Genomic DNA, 22,983 nt, shown 5'->3' with positions numbered 1-22,983 from the left:
TATTCGTTCACATGTTTAAAACTTTGGTGTCGACAAAAAGTGGCCGTGAAATCGTAAATACTCAGCATAAAAATGAACCAGAGCCAAACTCATTACTGACACCAAAATGGCAGTAAGCGGTTGCTTACTTATGAGGTGGTGCGTGTTTGTGTGTGTTTTCTTGTATACTCTCGAAATAATGGAACCCAGAGCAACCTCTCTGCCATCTCTCAAGAGCCATAATTATAAAGTATATGCATAGGATCATAAGGTTTGGATGACGGGGTCTATGCGCTTTCTCTCTCCTTATAATGTGCAAACACACACACAAGCACACACACATATGCCTGCTCTCAGCGGTGACAGATGGTGGTGTCAGTCATAATGAGATAAATCCGATTGCTGCCGAATGAAAGATGTCCCTCCAATCCAGAAGGAGGGGGTGAGGAGGGGAGAAGAGAGCAAGAGAATCGATGTGTCTGTGTCTGTATTGATGTGTTTGCTTAGAGTAAAATTGGCATGGAGGAAGGGTGTGTGTGTGTGTGTGTGTCTGTGATTGTGTGAGCGAGCGAGTGAGTGAGTGAGTGAGACAGAAAGAACAGCAACACTGAAATGATGGCGAAAGTAATTCATATTCTGTTACACATGCAGACACCCTTCCCCTTTGTCACGTGCCTAGCCCGCACAATCCTCCGCGTCTCTCTAACTCACACCCACACACACATAACACACACAGCACAGCAGGGTGGACACTGCAGACAGCTTGGCGATACAGGGAAGGTGTGTCGACTGAATTCTATTGTTTTAGAATCTATGAGAAAAAAAACATATTGAGGGGGGAAAAAAGAGAAACCAGGGTGATGAGAGGTCGAGGAGGAAGAGTGGAACGGAAAGAGCGTGTGTGTTTAGGAAGTTGATTACATGGGTCACACCTCTTCCATTCAGACAAATACACTGTGCATGCACAAATATACTGTATCTTGTATGTGCATGAAGTGGACGTTTTTCTGTCTTTTTGAAAATGTGTGTTCTTTCTCTTCAAGACGCTTTCTGGAAGAGTATGAAGAAATTGAGGTTTAATGGTATCCTTTAGTTTCTATTATTAAATAAACTCCTTCACTATGCTTCTGTCTTTCTCACACAGACTGTCTCAGTAAATACACTACTTTCTAAAGTGACATTAGTCAAGGTATCCTTAGGCCGGGTTTTTTTTTGTTTGTTCCCCCCCCCCCCCCCCCCCCCAATTTCGTACATCTTTAACTGGTCTTCAGCTGAATTAAACCATTATCACAATTTTGACCTCACAAGTGTTTTTTCAGCTTGTACAATGGCTACATCTTTATCTATGCCTGTAGGCATCCTCCCCAGGCTCTGTCGCTGCAATAGTATAGTCGCTCATTTTTGTTCCTGGTATGCATGTTGGCAAATATCTTCACATCTCTGAATGCCAGTGAGGGCTTTGATTGGTGGCTTTTTTGGTCTCAATCCACCAAGAAGGCTCTTCAGAGAGCCAGGATTTGGTAACTATGGTAGACTGACAACGTGATGACTGAGGCAGTAACGGAAATGGTATGATGAATGAGCCCTCTTCTGGCGCACACAAAGGTAGCGGAGTTGCTGATGTGATCAGTGACTATTCATCATTGGTTATACTTCACACATATATATTTATTGCTGTCTGTAAATATGGAATATTAAATGGTTGAATTCTGTAATTAAATGAGAGACTCCACTCTTTAAGTAACATAGCATTTTTGTGCTCATCCGGTACCTTGTCCGAAGTTTCAGATGTAATTTGATGTTATGGTTGTGCAGAATTTTACAAGTAAAATAAATGGCAATATAATAGATGGTGGTTTCTAACAGTGTTATCTCTCTCTTCCTTAAGCTGCCAGGAGTGAAGAGGAAGCTGACTGGGGCTGTGGATGGTGCTGCTTCAGTGAACGGGGTCTCTGATACCTCGATGACCCAGAGCAGTACCAAGCGAATATGCCTTGAGGATGTTACCCTAGCCATGGGTCCGAGCTATCCCCAACACCCCTTCTCCTCTGGAACTGGGATGGGTAGCCAAGGAACTGGGCTAGAAGGAAACAGAATGAGCAATAACAATAATGGTTTGGGTTCTCCTTACACTATGCCTCCCAAGCCTAACCCAGGAACAACAGCTGTAGGCTCAGGAAGCCTGGTATCTACCTGTAATCCAAATGGGAACTCAGCAGCTCCTTCTATAGAACAGGAGCTTCAAGAGCTTTTGGATGAGCTTACAAAGAACCCTGACCCTTCTTTACCTGAGCTGGACATTGAGAAGATCTTAGGAAACAAGGTAGATGAGCAGACAGGTAGTGCTGGGAGCTTTGCCCACCCGGAGGGGAGTGGAACTCCCAAACGTTCCCCACAAAGAGCTTCTCACCTGGAAGCCCACCTCACCCAATCACCTGGTTTTCCCCAGGCAGGCTCTCCACAGATGGGCCCTAGTCCAACTGGTGCTCCTTATACCCTACCCCATCCATCCAAACCAGTCCCTTCCCCACTTTCAGCATCACCCCTTTCTTCTTCTTCCTCCCAGGGCCAGAATCAAGCTCGATCACCAATGCTTTCAGCTGCACTTTCCAATCGGTCCACTTCCAGTTGGCGTGAAGTATCACGTGCCCAGCAGCTTCAGCAGTTAGCATCCAACAGTAAGCACCACTCCACCAGCAGTGGAGGGCCACCACCAGCTCAGTCAGGCTTGCCCTCACTGGGCCAGCAGGGATCCTCCTGGGCTGGTCCATCTCCCCCATATCGGCCAGGGGACAAGCTTCCCAATTCATCCCCCCACCAGCAGCCCTTCAGCCCAGCCAGCAGCATCCAGAGTCCTCAAAGCTCGCTCATCTCCAGCATAACTCCAGCCCCATCTGCTGGACCTTCTCCACCATACAGACCAGAAAAGCTTGCCAGTCCAGCTCTTGCTCAGCCACCTTTTAGCCCAAAAACCCCACTTCTTCCAGGAAGTACTCCATCTGGCGGCTCAAATTCTGCTGTCCAGGGCTCCCAAGCAAATTATATGAGTGGTATACCCCCGACATCAGTTTCCACAAGACCATCACCCCCATATCGAACAGAAAAACACCCTAGCCCAGCTGGTCCAACTCAGCCTGGAACCCAGCCTTCCACACAGGGATGTCCCTTCAACTCGCAGAATAGTCAAGCACCCAATATGTCCAGTCAGCTCTACAAAGCCATCACAGCCAGCCAGCCTACCAGCAACAGTCTCAAAATACTCATGCAACAATCACAGACAAAATCTGCCCAGATGCAGCTCAGCAAAGGCACCCCCTGCAACATGGGTCCAGAACCTTTCTCTTTGAACAACACCAAGCCTTTGCGGCATTTTGATCCTGAACCTCATGCTTCGAAAATGGGGGCCATTCCCTTGGGTGGATTCCACAATGGTAACATGCAGTCCATAGCACCCACATCGGCCACAGGGCATGTACATCTGCTTCAACAACGCATTCAAAGAGGGATGCAGGCAGATAGCATGTTACCCCATTGTGGAGAGGTGAGTACTTCTACTTTTCTTTGTTTGTTTATTGAAGTAAAGATAACAGGCAGAGGTCTACAGTGCTTCAACAAACAGACTTGCAATATATCCTTAATAAAAGCCATGGATAACTTTAAGATTACATAACTGAGTAGATAACCAGTACCAGTGGTCACCAGTGCAACATCTATTTATTGCAAAACAAATCCTAATAATCTTGATGTCTTCAACACTACTTGAATATGTTGGCTTTGGAACTCTAGATTTTTAACCCTAGATTTTTCTTAATTGTCATACCCTAGAACATTGTTTTAGAAGGTCTACATACTTAAGCAAAGCGTTGATGCTCATGATATATAAACATTTTCAATTGATTGGAAGTAGCCAATGGATAGTCCAAGGTCATGATATGAAGAATGTGACGGAGAAAGCAAGATGTCTCAGTACTTTTCCACTTACTTGCCAAGTTTTAGGTATGCCTGTTTAGTGCATACTCTCTGGGAAAGGTCATTTGAAATGAGGCAGAGAGGAAGGGAGGGAGGGATAGGGTGGCACCACGCAGTGTGTCTTGCTTGTACAAGGGGTCATTAAAGATTGTGTGTATATAGCAGTGCGTGTGCAAACGGGGGACTGGTGGATTAGGAAGCATCAGTGGTTAATTGAATGGACAACAGAACAGAAAGCAGAGGAATGTGAGTCTTTGTGCACATGCACAGTGCATCTATATTAATTAGGACTAGTCCAACACTTTCATTTTCATACAACAGTGTATGGTCTCTAAAGATAAACAGAGTTTATTAGCATAGGGGTAGGATTAGAAAGCCAAGACAGAAGAGCAGAAACCTTTTCCTCAACATTTGGTGGGTGGGTTCATGCCTGCACGTGTGTTTGCACAGGCTAATGGGAGAAATGATGTGATAATCTGTGTGCATTAAAGAAAGAATGAGAGGGTGCCTCTTGATGGGTGTGTGTGTTGGACAGGCACTAAAGAGAGAAAGAGTGTGAGTGTGTAAATGTGTGTGTATAGTGTTTCAAAGTGCCGCCGCAGCATTGTCTGTCGCAGGCTGGCGCTCTGTTTGAAGACACAGTCCACCTCTTTGAGCCCAGTAACCCTCTTTCATCACTCCAATAAAAGATAATGAATTTTAGAGGAGGCGGGGGCAGCACTTTGGCAGGCATGGCTGCAAGCTTAAAGAGGCCCCTCTGACATGAAGGGAGGAAGAGAGAGAACAAACCTGTTAAGTCTGAACACACACACATGCATATGTACATTTGATGGGACTTGTATCGTTTAGATGCTTATTAAAGGGATTAAAATAAATAACCAATTTTATTTTCTCCATTTGGACAAACTGTGGAGGGAAAAGTTCATGAGAAAAACGTGTTTGGGTTTTAGTTAGAGTTGTAATCTCTTCAAAATCAAAGAGTTTAAAATAAATCTATAAATTAATACCCTGATATAGATTAGGGACCGGCGGCACAGTGGTGTAGTGGTTAGTGCTGTCGCCTCACAGCAAGAAGGTTCTGGGTTCGAGCCCCGTGGCCGGCGAGGGCCTTTCTGTGTGGAGTTTGCATGTTCTCCCCGTGTCCGCGTGGGTTTCCTCCGGGTGCTCCGGTTTCCCCCACAGTCCAAAGACATGCAGGTTAGGTTAACTGGTGACTCTAAATTGAGCGTAGGTGTGAATGTGAGTGTGAATGGTTGTCTGTGTCTATGTGTCAGCCCTGTGATGACCTGGCGACTTGTCCAGGGTGTACCCCGCCTTTCGCCCGTAGTCAGCTGGGATAGGCTCCAGCTTGCCTGCGACCCTGTAGAACAGGATAAAGCGGCTAGAGATAATGAGATGAGATGAGAGATTAGGGACCTGCCCAGGGTGCACCCGGCCTCTCGCACAAAGTCAGTTGAGATCTGCTCCAGCTTCCCTGCAACCCTGACGGATGAGTGGTATAGATAATGGATGGATTTAAATTTTAATCTTTTGGTTGCACTTAGTGTCAATGCTATAAATTAGTGCGATTATATACTGCAGGTAATCGGGATGGTCAATAGCTGATAATGTAATTACAATGCAGCTATGTTGTGAATGCTTACATGTTTACAGCTCATCTGAGTGCTGTATAAATCTTTAGTACAGTATCAATAATTGACCATTTAAAGATTAAGTACAGTACCAGTCACAAGTTTGTACACCCCTACATGTTCATAGGTTTTTCTGTATTGTGACTCATTTCTACATTGTAGAACAATACTGAAGACATCAAAACTATGAAATAACATCTGGAACATGTATGGAATTATGTGGTAAACAAAAGTGTTAATATGTTTCGTATTTTAGATTCTTCAAAGCACGGGTGCAGATAGAGGGTGGGACGGGTGGGATTTGTCCCACCCAGATTTAAATTCACCTCGTTCGGTCCCCCCCACTTATAGGGAGGAAAAAACGTCTACTGTATGCTGTCTTTCTTTGCATAAGGCAAACCTCACGGAAAAATCAAAAGACTAATTACCATTCGGTTTATTGAGGTGCACAGCAGTACATACATAGTTGCAACAACTCACATAAAACAAAACAAAGACTGATATTCGGTTGGTTGAGCTGCGCAGACTGCACAGGTTGCGAGCTCGAGCTTGGTTGCTATGGTTACCCACAACAAGTTTGACAGGCATATCGGGGACAGCTCCTAGTTCAGGACCCCAACACGGCATGATGAAGGGTGCCAAACCGAAAAGGCAGAAAATGATTGCATCATTTTTTTCAAAAAACGACTGTAAGTAAACTGTGCCTTACTTTATCATATCACCTTGCAATTTTTTGATAGTCTGTTCAAAGTAATGTCGTAGTGAAAGTAAAATCATACGGAGTAGAGATGCCTTTCTGGTAGCCTCCTTCTTTCGGTGGCAGCCTGTAGATACAGTGCTCAGAAGGCAGTTTTAATGTTTAATCTGGCGTTCCCTGCCATAATTTCAACACATATTGGGGGTGGGGGTGGTTTGCTGGCAGCTTTGTACCCCCCAGTTCAAAAAACATATCTGCGCCCCTGCTTCAAAGTATTCAGTATTTACCTTGATGATGCTTTGTACACTATTGGCATTATCTTAACCAGTTTCATGAGGTGGTCACCTGGAATGCTTTTCAATTAATAGGTTTGCCTCGTCAAAAGTTAATTAGTGCAATTTCTTGCCGCCTTAATGCGTTTGAGATTGAACACTAAATAGTAAATAATACAGTAAATAGCCTGATTCCACAACTGTAGTAATCCGTATGTCAAGAAGCGCTTAGCTAAGTAAAGAGAAACGACATCAATCATTACTTTTTAAGACATTAAGTGTCTTTTAATTAATAAAAAGTGTGTGGGGGGAGACATTGAATTAAAAGGTGTGTCCAAACTTTTGACCAGTGCTGTATATACCAAATATGGTAATTGGGCCTGTAGTGTAACAGGTTTTATTTCTTATTATGGACTTGTGATACAGAATTTTTTTTTTAACTAGATGCATGTGGTCATGTCACTAATTTCACTACCCACATGAAAATGTTTGTATGAAATCAAGACGCACTGAAAACTTATATTTTGTCTTTCAGAAAACACACACACACACACACAGCACAGCACTTAGTGGTGAAATTGTGACTGGCAGGTTTAAATGGGTCAACTTATATAAAGCATGTAATGCATACATGAGCATTGTGTAAACACAGCCCAATAATGTTTGCCTGTAAAAACCGAAAGTGATGCACATTACAAGCCGATGACCTCCGCATCTATTTACAGTAAAAGGAGGACAAGAAGAAGAAGTGAACCGTTATTGAGGTGTTTTTGTGAAGGCTCTACAAGAATGCAGTCATTTTCCCAGCAGGAGATGCTTTCTCGGATTTGTTTACTGAAGTGGGGATCCCCTCCTCCCTCCTTACATCTTTGTCTGCATTTCTCTCTCTCTCTCTCTTTCGTCATGTACTCTGGTTGAGGTTTGCATGTCAAGCCTGGTGGTTTTTAAAGGAAGTCTGTGCCTCTGTGTGAACAGAACAGAGGTGAGGTTGTGTTTATCTTTTCTCTTTATCTCTGTCTGTTCATCTTCATCCCTTCAGGCTGAGTGGAATCGTAAAGTATGCATTCTCACCCGCGTGCACAAACAGTTTGTTGCTTTTTAATATTTGCCATCCATCTTTCACCTGTGCTGCCTTATTAGTTCTTCTTTCCCTAACTCATTGCTGTCCTTTCTGCCTTTGCTATGAAAAATTGGTGTGTGTGTGTGCGTGTGTGTGTGTGTGAGAGAGATATTTTAATGCTGTTTTTGAAGCTTCACAAGATTGAATATTTTTTGCCCCATCCTCCCCTTGACCGCGCACATTCACTGCCTGCTGGTCTGCTCATATCCGCTATGTGTGTTCAGTCAGTGTGTGTACAATTCCACTCTCAGCAACTATAATCCAACTATCAGTGAAGAACAGTGGCACTGGGTGCAGAGGTGGCACTGAGTGTGTTATGTGTTCGGCAGTGAAAGTGAGGCTAACTCAGGTGCAGAGAGGACAGAAGTTAGAAGAGGAAGGAAACAAGGACACGTGCGCGAACAAATTTTGACATCCGTTCTCTTTCACCATTTCTAATACCTTGTCTCCCACCCATTCCCATCCTGCGATTATATTTTCTCTCTCTCTCTCTTTCTCTCTCTGTGTGTTGATGTCCTTCCTCCAAGGCTAAAAGGGGGAGGGGTTGAGACATGGAGACAGGCAGAGAGAAAAAATATTGCATGCCTGCGCCCTCCCCAAACACACACACACACACACACACACACACACACACCCAGGCCGACTCAGCAGGGAGTTGAGAGAGTAACCTTGTTTTGAGCTCCTCTCAGCTCTAGCACTTTAAACGTCTCTGAAAAGTGATTTGAGGACCTGTAACTTTAGTTGTGTGTCTGTGAGAGAAAGGGATCGAGCAAGACAGGCAGGCAGTGGCGCGCGCAGACAGGCAGGCAGACAGACGGAGACAGGCAGGCAGGCAGACAGACAGACGCAGGCAGGCAGGCCGACAGACCAACAGAGAGGTAGGCAGGCCGACAGACAGAGAGGCAGGCCGACAGACAGAGAGGCAGGCCGACAGACAGAGAGGCAGGCCGACAGACAGAGAGGCAGGCCGACAGAGAGGCAGGCCGACAGAGAGGCAGGCCGACAGACAGACAGACAGAGAGGCAGGCCGACAGACAGACAGACAGAGAGGCAGGCCGACAGACAGACAGACAGACAGAGAGGCAGGCCGACAGACAGACAGACAGACAGAGAGGCAGGCCGACAGACAGACAGAGAGGCAGGCCGACAGACAGACAGAGAGGCAGGCCGACAGACAGACAGAGAGGCAGGCCGACAGACAGACAGAGAGGCAGGCCGACAGACAGACAGAGAGGCAGGCCGACAGACAGACAGAGAGGCAGGCCGACAGACAGAGAGGCAGACAGACAGACAGAGAGGCAGACAGACAGACAGACAGAGAGGCAGGCCGACAGACAGACAGACAGAGAGGCAGGCCGACAGAGAGGCAGGCAGGAAGGCAGGCTGAGAGGCAAGCAAGCAGACAGGCAGGCAGAGCCTATATGCTTTTCATGGTTTCTGTCCCATCCTAGCACATGCAATAAGACTGTATTAATTAACTGCCAAGACTCCATTAATGTTTAAACCTTGACTTAATATATAATTTATTGCATGGCATCATTTTCACCTTTAATGCTTCTTTACACTTCTAACTCCTACAGCTTATTATCCAGTAACTACCTGGAGTATAGCCACAATTCCTTGGAGTTTAAGTGGTTTAGCCTCAGCCTTGGTGGTATATATGATACACACGCTAGCTGACCACCACTATCAGCCCCCCACCCCACCCCCACTGAAGCTTCACCAGAATTTCTAGAACATTTATGGGTTTTCTAAACACAAGCACATTATGTTGTCCATCAAACAGGTTGGTGGGGGTTGAGGTAGTAAACAGGAAGCGGAAATGGATAGAAGTGCAAACACTTCTACCTATCCAAACAAAATGGCAGCCTTGCTTCAGTTGAGACGAGGACATTGCAGTTTACCGTGTCACCTCATCTCTGGAGGACTTTAGTTCGCTAAGTTTTAAACTCTGATTTCCTCAAGATACAGCACATTAAAAGGGAAACGAATCACCATGAACACTTTCATATCAGTATTTATAATTAATATGTGATATATGATGGTGTTCAAAATGTCAACATATTGGCCTGGATGTACTTTTTAACTACCGAAGTTGTTGCTCAGTGCAGTTGTGTTGCATGGCTCCATTGCATCCTGGATTTTATCTCTTATTTCTGTGTTCGATTTCATATATTATGACACTGTACACTGAAAAATGTTGAATGAAAAGATGCTGTTGCTCAGTTGTTAGGAGCTAATAACATGACCAAACATGAGCATGATCACTTATGCTTTATTCATAGGCACACTTATCACCTATTAAACACCATCATAACTGAACTAGCAATGTCACGTCCCCCCATTACATCAGCGCGGCATACAATAGCTATCTTTTCACAGGATTAACCGAATTACAGTGTCAACCAATAAACTAGTATAAGAACTGCTAAACACACCACAAGTATGTCAATATATAAGCATATGAATCAGAAGAAAACTTTTATTTATCACACGGACACTCAAGCACAGTGAAATTCCTCTCTGCATTTAACACATCTGAAGCGGTGAACAAACAAGTGAGCAATGAGTGCACACACGTACCCAGAGGAGTGGGTGGCTATGCTACAGTGCCCGGGGAGCAGTTGGGGGTTAGGTGCCTTGCTTAAGGGCAGTTCAGCCCAAGACTGCTCCATGTTAACCTAAGCATGTCTTTGGGCTGTGGGGGGAAACCGGAGGAAACCCACACAGACACAGGGAGAACATGCAAACTCTACACAGAAAGACCCCCATCGGGTGCTGGGCTCGAACCTGGAACCTTGTTGCTGTGAAGCGAAAGTGCTAACCACTACACCAACGTGCCACCCAATGTAATTCAGGGTGGAGTTTTCTTTAAGTTGACTTGAAAGAGCAAAATGACTCCAGCCACCTGATATGAAATGCATACCACTATCTTCCATTGCAATGCCACCACCTCAAAAAAAAAAACCCTGAGCTTCACTATGTGTAGTGACATGCTGTCTAACTTTTGTCTTTTCCTCATCACAGAGTGGAAGCTCCTGGTAAATTCCCCCATCAACACATTATACAGTGGTGCTTGAAAGTTTGTGAACCCTTTAGAATTTTCTATATTTCTGCATAAATATGACCTAAAACATCATCAGATTTTCACACAAGTCCTAAAAGTAGATAAAGAGAACCCAGTTAAACAAATGAGGCAAAAATATTATATTTGGTCATTTATTTATTGAGGAAAATAATCCAATATTACATATCTGTGAGTGGCAAAAGTATGTGAACCTTTGCTTTCAGTATCTGGTGTGACCCCCTTGTGCAGCAATAACTGCAACTAAACATTTCCGGTAACTGTTGATCAGTCCAGCACACCGGCTTGGAGGAATTTTAGCCCATTCCTCCATACAGAACAGCTTCAACTCTGGGATGTTGTTGGGTTTCCTCACATGAACTGCTCGCTTCAGGTCCTTCCACAACATTTCGATTGGATTAAGGTCAGGACTTTGACTTGGCTATTCCAAAACATTATTCTTCTTTAACCGTTCTTTGGTAGAACGACTTGTGTGCTTAGGGTCGTTGTCTTGCTGCATGACCCACCTTCTCTTGAGATTCAGTTCATGGACAGATGTCCTGACATTTTCCTTTAGAATTCGCTGGTATAATTCAGAATTCATTGCTCCATCAATGATGGCAAGCCGTCCTGGCCCAGATGCAGCAAAACAGGCCCAAATCATGATACTACCACCACCATGTTTCACAGATGGGATAAGGTTCTTGTGCTGGAATGGAGTGTTTTCCTTTTCCAAACATAATGCTTCTCATTTAAACCAAAAAGTTCTGTTTTGGTCTCATCCGTCCATAAAACATTTTTTCAATAACCTTCTGGCTTGTTCACATGATCTTTAGCAAACTGCAGATGAGCAGCAATGTTCTTTTTGGAGAGCAGTGGCTTTCTCCTTGCAACCCTGCCATGCACACCATTGTTGTTCAGTGTTCTCCTGATGGTGGACTCATGAACATTAACATTAGCCAATGTGAGAGAGGCCTTCAGTTGCTTAGAAGTTACCCTGGGGTCCTTTGTGACCTCGCCGAGTATCACACACCTTGCTCTTGGAGTGATCTTTGTTGGTTGACCACTCCTGGGGAGGGTAACAATGGCCTTGATTTTCCTCCATTTGTACACAATCTGTCTGACTGTGGATTGGTGGAGTCCAAACTCTTTTTAGAGATGGTTTTGTAACCTTTTCCAACCTGATGAGCACCTACCACGCTTTTTCTGAGGTCCTCTTTGTTCGTGCCATGATGCACACGTCCACAAACATGTGTTGTGAAGATCAGACTTTGATAGATCCCTGTTCTTTAAATAAAACAGGGTGCCCACTCACACCTGATTGTCATCCCACTGATTGAAAACACTTGACTCTAATTTCACCTTCAAATTAACTGCTAATCCTAGAGGTTCACATACGTTTGCCACTCGCAGATATGTAATATTGGATAATTTTCCTCCATAAATAAATGACCAAGTATAATATTTTTGTCTCATTTGTTTAACTGGGTTCTCTTTATCTACTTTTAGGACTTGTGTGAAAATCTGATGATGTTTTAGGTCATATTTATGCAGAAATATAGACAATTCTAAAGGGTTCACAAACTTTCAAGCACCACTGTAACTAGCCAATAGCTCTGGATGTAAGCAGCCCATTCAGACGTTTCCTACACCACCATGTCTGTTTTGATTTGGTACCGTTTTCATTTGGCATCATTTTTCATAGCATCGATACTTGAGTCGATTTTATATCATCTTATAGTAGTATCTCACAGCCATAGCCGACAGATATAATGGCACTGCTGATGATTATATCTCTCTGCTTATATTTTAGAATGGAAAAAAAATGAGAGCGTGTATTCTCACACCTAAGAGAGAAGAGTGTGTGAAGGAAAAGCTTGAGAGAGGGACAGAAAGGGGGCGGATGTGCAGAGACAGAAGACAGGCAGACTGAACAACTTGGCGACTGACTTCTGAGACACACACACACAGAGGGGGAGAGAGAGAGAGAGAGAGAGAGAGAGAGAGAGAAATTCACGAGTCCTATTATTTTATGATCTGGATAAGAAAGGTTGTGTTACCGTTACAAAAACACTGTGTGCTTCATATAGAAAGATATAGAAAATGAAATTATGATTTTATGAAGTGAAATGTGAAGAGAGTAAGAGAAAAACAGGAACACAGAAATCAGTTCTCAGCTCGACAGAATGGACAATCTCTCTCACGCTCTCTCTCTCTCGTCATACTACAAATTCCTGTTTAGTCTACACTCCAGACTGTCACAGTGGAGCCACTCTAGTGTGTTTAGTATCTCTGACACTCACTCACTGCATTTGTGTCTGTGTTAACAGCTGAAATTTGAGTATTAACCAGCCTTTAATTTTATACAATCACAGACAGAACAAAGATTATCAGTAGAGCTGCACTATACTACATTCATGCTTTATGAACCACAAAAGCTAAAGACTCATTTTCATGTGCGTTTGCTTGTACTTGCTACATATTGGGGACTGGAATATGTTTTTTACCAACAGAGTTCGGATATTTTTGGGACGTGAGGACGTTTTGGCTGGTTCTCACTTCAGAGGACTACTTGAGGGTTAAGACTTAGCTTTAGGGTTCAGGTTGGGATTAGGTTTAGGTTAGGATTAGGGTAAGGGTTAGGCTTTTGGCATTTTTAGTCGTGATGGCCAAGGTTAGGGTTCGGGGCGAGGGAATGCATTATGTTAATAAATGTCCCCACAATGATAGAAGTACAAGAGAGAGAGAAAGAGAGAGTGTTCTACACTGTTTTGATTGAGTCACTGATGTGGTAGTTTGGGCATTATTTTCCCTTATAAAGGACGATATATAAAATATATATATATATATATATATATATATATATATATATATATATATATATATATATATATAAAAATGTAGAGGGTTTTTGTGTGTGTGTGTCCTTGATACTTATGAGGCCATCCATCAGACAGCTGAGATTGCTCTACTGCTGCATTTGTTCTGCACGAAGGCACTTTCCTGACAGGAGCCATCCAGTATTCAAAAACACACACACATTTTATTATATATATAATATATAAATTTTTTTTTTTTTTGACTGAATCAGAATCAGGAGTGAGACAGAAGAAATTGCATGAGTGTATGTATGTGTGTGTATAAGCCCTGTGATGACCTGGTGACTTGTCCAGGGTGTACCCCGCCTTTCGCCCATAGTCAGCTGGCCTGCGACCCTGTAGAACAGGATAAAGCGGCTACAGATACTCATGCAATTTCTTCTGGGTCACTCCTGATTCTGATTCAGTCTCTTTTCTGCATGCTTCATTGGACTTCTGTGGGTTTGTTTCATCTCTCTCTCTCTCTCTCTCTCTCTCTCTCTCTCTCTCTCTCTCTCTCTCTCTCTTCTACTCTTCCTTCATTCTGTCTGACAGGCACTCATTTCTCGTTGTCTTTCCGTGCTTTCCATCAGAAGCCTTTTCTCAGGTGTCCCACAGAGAGAGGTGGATAAAGGGCAGAGAGAGTCCCATGTACAACACTTAAGTCACAAACGTCTTTTTTTCCATCATTTAATATCTGCTTAAATTCAATCAGTTGTTGTTTGTGTATTAACAGACAAAAGACGAACAGATGCTCATTTGAAACTTAAAATCGGGGCAAATATACAGTTCCTGCTGTGCTACTTATGTGTTGAAAATTCCACATTTTCATCAAGCTGGTGTAGCCAGTAGAAGTTTAGTTTGTGGTTGATGACATTGCTGTGCATTGACAGAGTTTGTGTGAAAGAGTGATGGAATATGGCCCTCCCAAATTCCATGTTATTTCAACATCTCATTATCTGTAGCCGCTTTATCCTGTTCTACAGGGTCGCAGGCAAGCTGGAGCCTATCCCAGCTGACTACGGGTGAAAGGCGGGGTACACCCTGGACAAGTCGCCAGGTCATCACAGGGCTGACACATAGACACAGACAACCACTCACATTCACACCTACGGTCAATTTAGAGTCACCAGTTAACCTAACCTGCATGTCTTTGGACTGTGGGGGAAACCGGAGCACCCGGAGGAAACCCACGGGGAAAACATGCAAACTCCACACAGAAAGGCCCTCGCCGGCCACGGGGCTCGAACCCAGACCTTCTTGCTGTGAGGCGACAGTGCTAACCACTACACCACCGTGCCGCCCTTATTTCAACATGGTTTTTAATTTAAAAAAAAATATGAGGAATGGAGTGTTATCTAAAAAAAATAAATAAATAAATATTTGTTATACTTGCGCTTAGGACGTGTTGTGATAACTGACAAAATCAACTTCTTTTCATAGTGTGTTTTTCTTCTCCGCCTTGTGCTTCTTTTCTTATATAGTGGCACATAATAAATACAGGTATCTGATACTGATGCATGTAACCACACACATACACGGCACATACCCTGTAGGTTGAAACACAAAGTGGTCACCCACACAAGTACTTATTGTTCTGAAAGACTACAAGTCTTGAGCAGGGGGGGTGAGAGAGAAAGAAGGACATGTGCAATGCAGAGAGGGTTCAGTCATAACATCGTGGTTAGTACTTGGCAGTTGTGAGTGTGAGGTCATTGACTGTGGCTAGTCTCTATCCTGTCATCTGATTGGTTCAGATAGAGACGGGGTGTGTCTGTGGTCTGGGAGTCAAACACAGGACTGTGTGTGTGTGTGTGTGTGAAGGAATCACACAAGCATGTTCATTTCTCACACTCTTGTTACATGAGCATATGGACAAAAGTAGGCCATGCATAATTAAAATGTTTCCAAACCCCCCAAAAAAAGCTTTATCCTTCGCAGAAATTGATTTATCTAACTCTACTCATGTCCGCTCTTCAGTAAAGCACAAGCACTTCTCTTTAATAAATGCTGTAACGACCTATTTAGTCATTAAATTGCTGTATTCAAGATGAGAGTGCTAATAAGTGGATATTTTATCGTCTATGAGTGCCTGCTGAGTCGTTGGGATGTGTTCTGGCACTCAGTATGAGGATCTAATACGATAATGGGATGGAGAGGGAAAGAAACTGACAGAGATACGGCACTTATCCTTTTCCGCTCGACGAGAGGAAAGTGTCTGAAAGTGAAGTGAGGACTGCATGTGTTTGTGTTTGTGTTTGGACATCTGTCAGTCCTCACCCCGTGGGCACAAAAACCTCAGACCTTGGCATGCAAAATCTCCCAACCAATTTAGCAAGTGGGGGGGGGGGGTTTGCTGAGTACTGAATCACACAACCAGAGAGAGAGATTTTTCAATCCCACATTCTTCACAATGAACCTAATTCATTAAAGACCAGGATGCTTTACTGAAGGAACAATGGAGGAGAAAAGGTGGCAAGAGAGAGGAATTGGAAGGGAAGGTGAAAACACACTCCAAACAGACAGAGAGAAAGAAGGGAAGAAGAGAAAAGGAGATCTTAATTGGGCAGTTGGAGCTACACGGCTGGCCATGGTGTGTGTGTGTGTGTGTGTGTGTCTCTGTGTCTCTCTGTCTCTCTTGCTCTCTCTCCCCTCTCTGTGTCTCTCTTGCTCTCTCTCCCCCCTGTGTGTGTGTGTGTGTGTGTGTGTGTGTGTGTGTGTGTGTGTGTGTGTGTGTGTGTCTGTCTCCCCGTGTGTCTGTCTGTCTCCTCTCTCTCTCTCTCTCTGTGTGTCTTTCTGTCTGTCTCTCTTGCTCTCTCTCTCCCCCCTCTGTGTCTGTGTGTGTGTCTCTCTCTCTCTCTCTCTCTCTCTCTCTCCCCCGTGTGTGTCTCTCTCTCCCCCTCTGTCTGTCTCGCTCTCTGTCTGTCTTGCTCATTCTCTGTCTGTCTCTCTGTCTGTCTCTCTGTCTGTCTCTCTCTCTCTCTCTCTGTATTAAACAGAAGGGTCCAGGATTTCCTCATCTTCTCTTTACTAATTAGACAGAGGTGTCAAGCAGAGATTTGTGTGCCTGCTGATTCTGCTGGCTATGGGGGGAAAAAACCCGCACACACACACACACACACACACACACACACACACACACACACACACACACACACACACACACACACAGACCTACAATGGAGTGCTTGTTTATTTTATCTCGCTTCCTTCCGACCCAGCACAGCAAAAAAAAAGTCCAGTGTTGGATTAATGACTCCTGAATTAAATTACCAGCCAGAGTGTTAAATCCAGTCTTTGCGGTTTCACACAGAGACGTGTTTGTGAAGCGTCTTTTAGTCGTCTGTCTCACAAAACGTTTAGAGACGCTTCCATTTGAACTAGGGATACATCAATATGATTTTTTTTTTCAGACCAGGTGTAAGTACATGGTACTTGCTAGTCTTCCAGGCTTTCCATGCTCCCCCAGAACATTTTGAAATTAGAGACTTCAAATGGTGCATTCTGGTGGATTTTAGGCACAGTTCAACATGATTTGAATTTGCTGGTTTTTTTTTTTTTTTTTTTTTTACCTCGTCAAATATGCAAGGGACAAAATTAGATTTGAAATGAAACACCTGGAAATAGTCAATTCAGAGAAATATTTAATTTTATTGCACAACAAAAAATGCATAATATTGAACAATATAGCACGCCTCTTCATTTTCCAATTCCAGGATGCCAGGAATAGAATTGAGGTCAAATCACGCAACAGCGCCATCTAGTGACCAGCACCTGGAACATGGTTTTGTGTCTGGTTGCAAATGGTAGTCAGTGCACACAGCGAAACCCTTTTTCCCACTTCTGGGTTGAGTACCAGGATAGTCTAGACCTATATATTACAATATCTTCCTATTTCTATAGAAACTATAGAAATATAGTTATTACTCATTTTCAGAGGGGAATAGGAGATATTTAGGTGCAGAAAGTACTCTGCATTGTTCAGTGTAATGGTTTTGATTTTGTTTTTTCTTTTTTTTGGTGTGCAAGTGACAGCACAGCGCTGATGTCGCACAGTGCGGCAGAGCGCCGCGTAGCCGCGCTTTGGTGAAAGCCCTGGTCATCATTACATATAGTGATGTAACCTACTCAGTAATAAACAATCGGATGTGTCACTGAACATTTGATTTAGCTGTGGGGTTCCTGCTCATTTGAATTTGGCTAATTCCCACCCCTAAGCCAGCTATCATCTGTCTCATGACCGGCTATTAACTGAGGACAGTAAAGGCTAAAATGTGCTTCCTTTGAGACACATGAAGCCAGAAAAGTATACAGTAGTACCGGTCAAAAGTTTGGACGCACCTTCAAATTCAGTGGTTTTTCTTTATTTTTATTAATTAAAAGTCACTTCATGTCTTAAAGTAATGATGGATGTCGTTTCTCTTTACTTAGCTGAGCGGCTCTTGACATAATATATGGATTAGCACAGTTGTGGGATAGAGTTGTTTACTGTATTTGTATTATTTACTGTTTGATCTCAAACACAAGAATGCAAGAAGATAAGAAATTACACTAACTTATGATGAGGTTAATTGAGAAGAAGAAGAAACCTTTATTTGTCACATGCACACTTCAAGCATAGTGAAATTCATCCTCTGCATTTAACCCATCTGAAGCAGTGAACACATGCACGTGCGCACACACTCAGAGCAGTGGGCAGCCACACTAACAGCGCCCGGGGAGCACCCAGGGGTCAGGTACCTTGCTCAAAGGCACCTCAGCCCAAGGCCGCCCCACGTTAACCTAACTGCATGTCTTTGGACTGTGGGGGAAACCGGAGCACCCGGAGGAAACCCACGCAGACACAGGGAGAACATGCAAACTCCACGTGAAAAGCATTCCAGGTGACTACCTCATGAAGCTGGTTAAGATAATGCCAGTAGTGTACAAAGCGTCATCAAGGTAAACGTTGGCTACGCTGAAGAATCTAAATTACGAAACACATTTTTTTTGTTTGTTTACCTAATAACCCCATACATGTTCCAGATGTTATTTCATCGTTTTGATGTCTTCAGTATTGTTGTAGTGTAGAAATACAGAAAAAACGATGAAAGCTATCTACCTTCTTCCACATACATGAGCTCAGTGACGCCCACAATTGGCTAGGATCAAGAGAGAGAACCCCACCCCACCCTGATGACAGGGTAAGCATGTTTCTGTTACACCCCTTGGGAGCCCGTTATATAGTACTGTGTGTATTTATACTTCTGCATCCAATCTACGCCATAGCCTGACATGCACCTCTCCAAAAATGTAACTACACATCATGGCGGCACAGACCACAACAATAGTGATCGGTCGGTCCGTTTGGTAGCATCGCATTTCCGGCTCTGTTTCTCCTCTACGAAAATCAGAACTCTATTATCGTGTTAGTGTGTTAATATACATTTATAAAGTGTGAGGCTGTAGATCATTATAATGGCCTGGTTCTGATCCTGTGGATTTAAACACTCTGGCGTTATTTTTGTGCCTTGTTCCTGAGCGCGTAGTGGGACTTTGAGCTGCAATTTCTGCTGAGTACAGACGAGTTAAAACACTTCAGAAATGCTTTCAGTGAGAATTCACTTGGTTTATAATTAATCACGCAAAGTTTCCTTTTCCCCCCCAGTAGATTTGTTTCAAAACAACATTTTGTCCAGGTTATCTTCTGTTTATTATTCCGACGGTGAAACACCGAGCTCGCGTTCAGCTCTTCTGTGTGTAAGCTACAGAATTGACTTTAAAGCATTGCTGCTGGTGTACAAATCTCTAAATGGTACAGGGCCCAATTACCTCTCTGATATGTTGCAGCGGCCTAACCCAATCAGATCTACCAGATCGCAGCAGCAAAATTTACTGGTAAAACCTGTTGTTAAAACAAAGCATGGTGAAGCAGCTTTTAGCTACTATGCAGTACAGCTATGGAACCAACTGCCAGAGGACATTAAAAATGCTCCTGCTGTTGGCGGCTTCAAATCTAGACTAAAGACCAAGCTGTTTTCAGATGCTTTCTGTTAAATAATTAATATTGTCTTCTTTACATGTTTTATAATCTGTACTTTTACAGTCTCTGCATGTTTCAAATTTTACTTAACTTTTATTCTATTTTATTCTGCTGTTTTTTTTTCCTTTTTTCCCCCTATTTGAACTTCTACTTCATTTTATTATTTTATTTCTACTATTGTTTAATTCTTATTATATTTCTTATGTAATTTTATTCTCTATTGTTTACTGTTTTGCTTTTACTTCTGTAAAGCACATTGAACTGCCACTGTGTATGAAATGTGCTATATAAATAAACTTGCCTTGCCTTGCCTACAATCAGTAATCGCGGTGTGTTTCATGCACCAGCGCCTCTTGGAGGAGACACACACCTGACTACATGCGCATCAATGCTGTGCCTACGTCATAGAGCCGGCACAGAAGTATAAATCGACCTTAAGTTTTGTGTTTAAGATGTTATGACGTTTAAACTACATCTTTAACAGTGAACGTGAGCTGAGCACTCGGAGCAGTATCAGTGAACACGCTTTTTGAAAATGAGCACAGGGTGCTGTGAAACACCTTGAATTTTGAGCAAAGTATCGTCTGGTCAATAGGACTACAGCGTGCACTAGGCTTCTGGTATATGTTTATCATATAGTACTGGATGCTGGTATTGGAGGGTTTTTGTTTTTTTTTAATGAGTACATGTAAATACACACCGGACACTTTATTAGGAACACCCATTCAATTGCTGTGTTGTGCAGTTCTCTAATCAGCCCATCCCTTGACAGCAGCACAGTGCATCAAGTCACGCAGATACAAATCCAGAGCTTCAGTTAATGTTCACTTCACACATCAGAACGGGAAAAATTGTGATCTCAAAGTGTGACTTTCACTGTGGCATGAGTGTTGGTGCCAGATGGACTGGTTTGAGTATTTCAGAAACTGCTGATCTCCTGCGGTTTTCACACACAACAGTCTCTAGCATTTATACGGAATGGTGTGAAAAACAAAAAACATCGAGTGAGCGACAGTTCTGTGGGTGGAAACCAACGCCTTGTTGATGAGAAAGGTCTGATGGAAATGGCCAGATTGGTTCAAGTTTTTTTGCCAGGAAGGATATAGTAACTCCTAGCAACTCTTTACAACTGTGGTGAGCAGAAAAGCATCTCAGCATGTAACAGCAGAAGAGCACATTGGGTTCTGCTCCTGCCAGCCAAGAACAGGGACCTTAGAATCAAGAACAAGTTCTTATTAAAGTGGCTAGTGAGTGTAAGCATGATATCAGAATGATACATGATGCCAGTATTGATTATAATAATCATACTCATTATACCAAAACGGGTAAGAAGAATAAAGATAGATCTGGCCGTTTATTTACGGTCCCGCCGTCTCGTACTGTATCTGTGAATCACATCAGGTGTAATGTGTATGTTAATTACGCTCTTAGTGGGATTGGATTGTGTGTGAGAGAATGAACGAATGAATAATGTGTGTCATGCATGTTATATCCACAATAACACGCATGATTACTGAAACACTGGCATCCCTCTGGTGGACTGCGTGTGTGTGTCCACAGAAGAGATTTACTTTGGCAGCCGTAATCCTAACACACTTTCACAACATCTGCATGTATGTGTACACAAGGTCGTGACAGGAGCATGACAGCAGGGAAAGAGGAGGGGGGTGGGGGTGATGGGGGTGTTGGTGCAGGGGCAAATAGACACAAAGAAAAACCATAGACGATGGAAATATTGGAAATAGGAAGCATGTACATATTGGAGCCGGGCTCATTTTTAAAAATACCAACATGGGTTTGTTGCAGTGATGTTCGTGACGGTGATGATGGACTGTATCAGTCCTTTCTCTGCACGAATCAGTGGAAAAAAAGAGGAAGTGTGGCTTTAAATCTTTAAAATGCCTTTTTGTTTGAATTGATCGACGGGACAGATTTATTATTGATGAATGCGCACGTGGATAATAAAGCATGCTTTTTTTGCAATTTTCCGAATTCTTTCTGAATCTCTAACAGTGGGAGCAATTTAAATTATTTTGCATCCTGTTTGTTTATGGTCCAGCTCCGATTCGACAAACGATTAGTGACAAATGATTCTCAGTTTAGGAGACCGTGTACAGCATGTTGAAAAGACGTTATCAAAATGTGTGAGAAGCTATATCCGTGTGTGTACGTACATATGTGCGTGTGAATATACTCTTGGGAAAGTATGCTGCAGCTCAGACTGTAGCACTGAGTGATGTTTAGCCCCTAGCCCCCGACATTGTGTGCTAGTACACACACACACACACACACACACACACACACACACACACACAGTTTAGAGGAAGGAAGTGCTGTGCTGGAGTGCTGCTGATAGTTCCTGCAGGGTGAGAACCAGAGGAGGATTGAGTGTAGATCACCACATTATAAAACGTGTGTTTTTAAACAACTCAACATCTCTAGAGATGCAGAAAGAGAAAATAGAGATGGAGTTGTTGTTGTAAGCTGCTGATGGATGTGCAACTCTATTATGCTATCATGTTATTCCGTTATTTAAAAAAAAAAAGTCAGGCAGCATTGCTCAATCATAATCTCACACATCAGGAATGTGAAGATTGTGTTTATGAAATACAAAAGCAAACTGGTCGTGTTTAAAGCAGGCTTCATCAGTGTCGAGTCCAATAAATCCTCTATCTGTATGATTGCAGAGTAAACACATCTGTGCTTATAGCTATATGATTTCTGCCACTTTGCATATATTTTCTGTGTTTGTACTTCAGCTTTTGTGTTGTGGTGTCATCAGTATTTCCTTTAAAATCGTGTGTGTGGAGTAACTTGTGCTTTCTTACTGTACCTGCAGTAAAAATGTCTCGGACTATTAATCTTTCCATTGACATCAGGGAAGTGTGTGTGTGTGTTCTAGATTACATAGATCATATGGAGATGGAGAAGATGAAAAGCACTGAAACACCAAGTAAAGCTACAGTGAAATAAGGTTTCAATGAGATTAGAAAGATTACTTTATTGTTTTTATTATCTTCTGAAACGATTACATAGAGGTGTTTCACATGCAGGTAATTTCTAATATCTACTAACTTCTGCATGACGTTTCTCTCAGTTCTCATTTCTGATTTACTGCTCAAATCCTTTTGTTGCTGGTGTTGTTGTAAGGGTGTTCACATATTTCATATACACTCACCGGCCACTTTATTAGGAACACCCGTCCACGTGCTGTGTTGTGCAGTTCTCTAATCAGCCCATCCCTTGACAGCAGCACAATGCATCGAGTCATGCAGATACAAATCCAGAGCTTCAGTTAATGTTCACTTCACACATCAGAATGGGGAAAAATTGTGATCTCAAAGTGTGACTTTCACTGTGGCATGAGTGTT

General features: G+C 43.0%; 1 protein-coding gene across 1 annotated transcript in view; it reads left to right on the top strand.

Moving 5' to 3' along the window:
• Window positions 1–22,983, top strand: part of si:ch73-211e3.1 (mastermind-like protein 2) — a 122,592-nt gene that overhangs the window by 83,666 nt on the left and 15,943 nt on the right. The window contains exon 2 of the mRNA XM_060936092.1: window positions 1,868–3,520. Coding sequence (XP_060792075.1) covers window positions 1,868–3,520 — 1,653 coding nt within the window. The remainder of the gene's footprint in view (window positions 1–1,867; window positions 3,521–22,983) is intronic.

This window comes from Neoarius graeffei, chromosome 1 (genome assembly GCF_027579695.1).
Source record: "Neoarius graeffei isolate fNeoGra1 chromosome 1, fNeoGra1.pri, whole genome shotgun sequence".
Taxonomy (NCBI): domain Eukaryota; kingdom Metazoa; phylum Chordata; class Actinopteri; order Siluriformes; family Ariidae; genus Neoarius; species Neoarius graeffei.
This window is presented reverse-complemented; position numbering and strand designations above follow the sequence as displayed.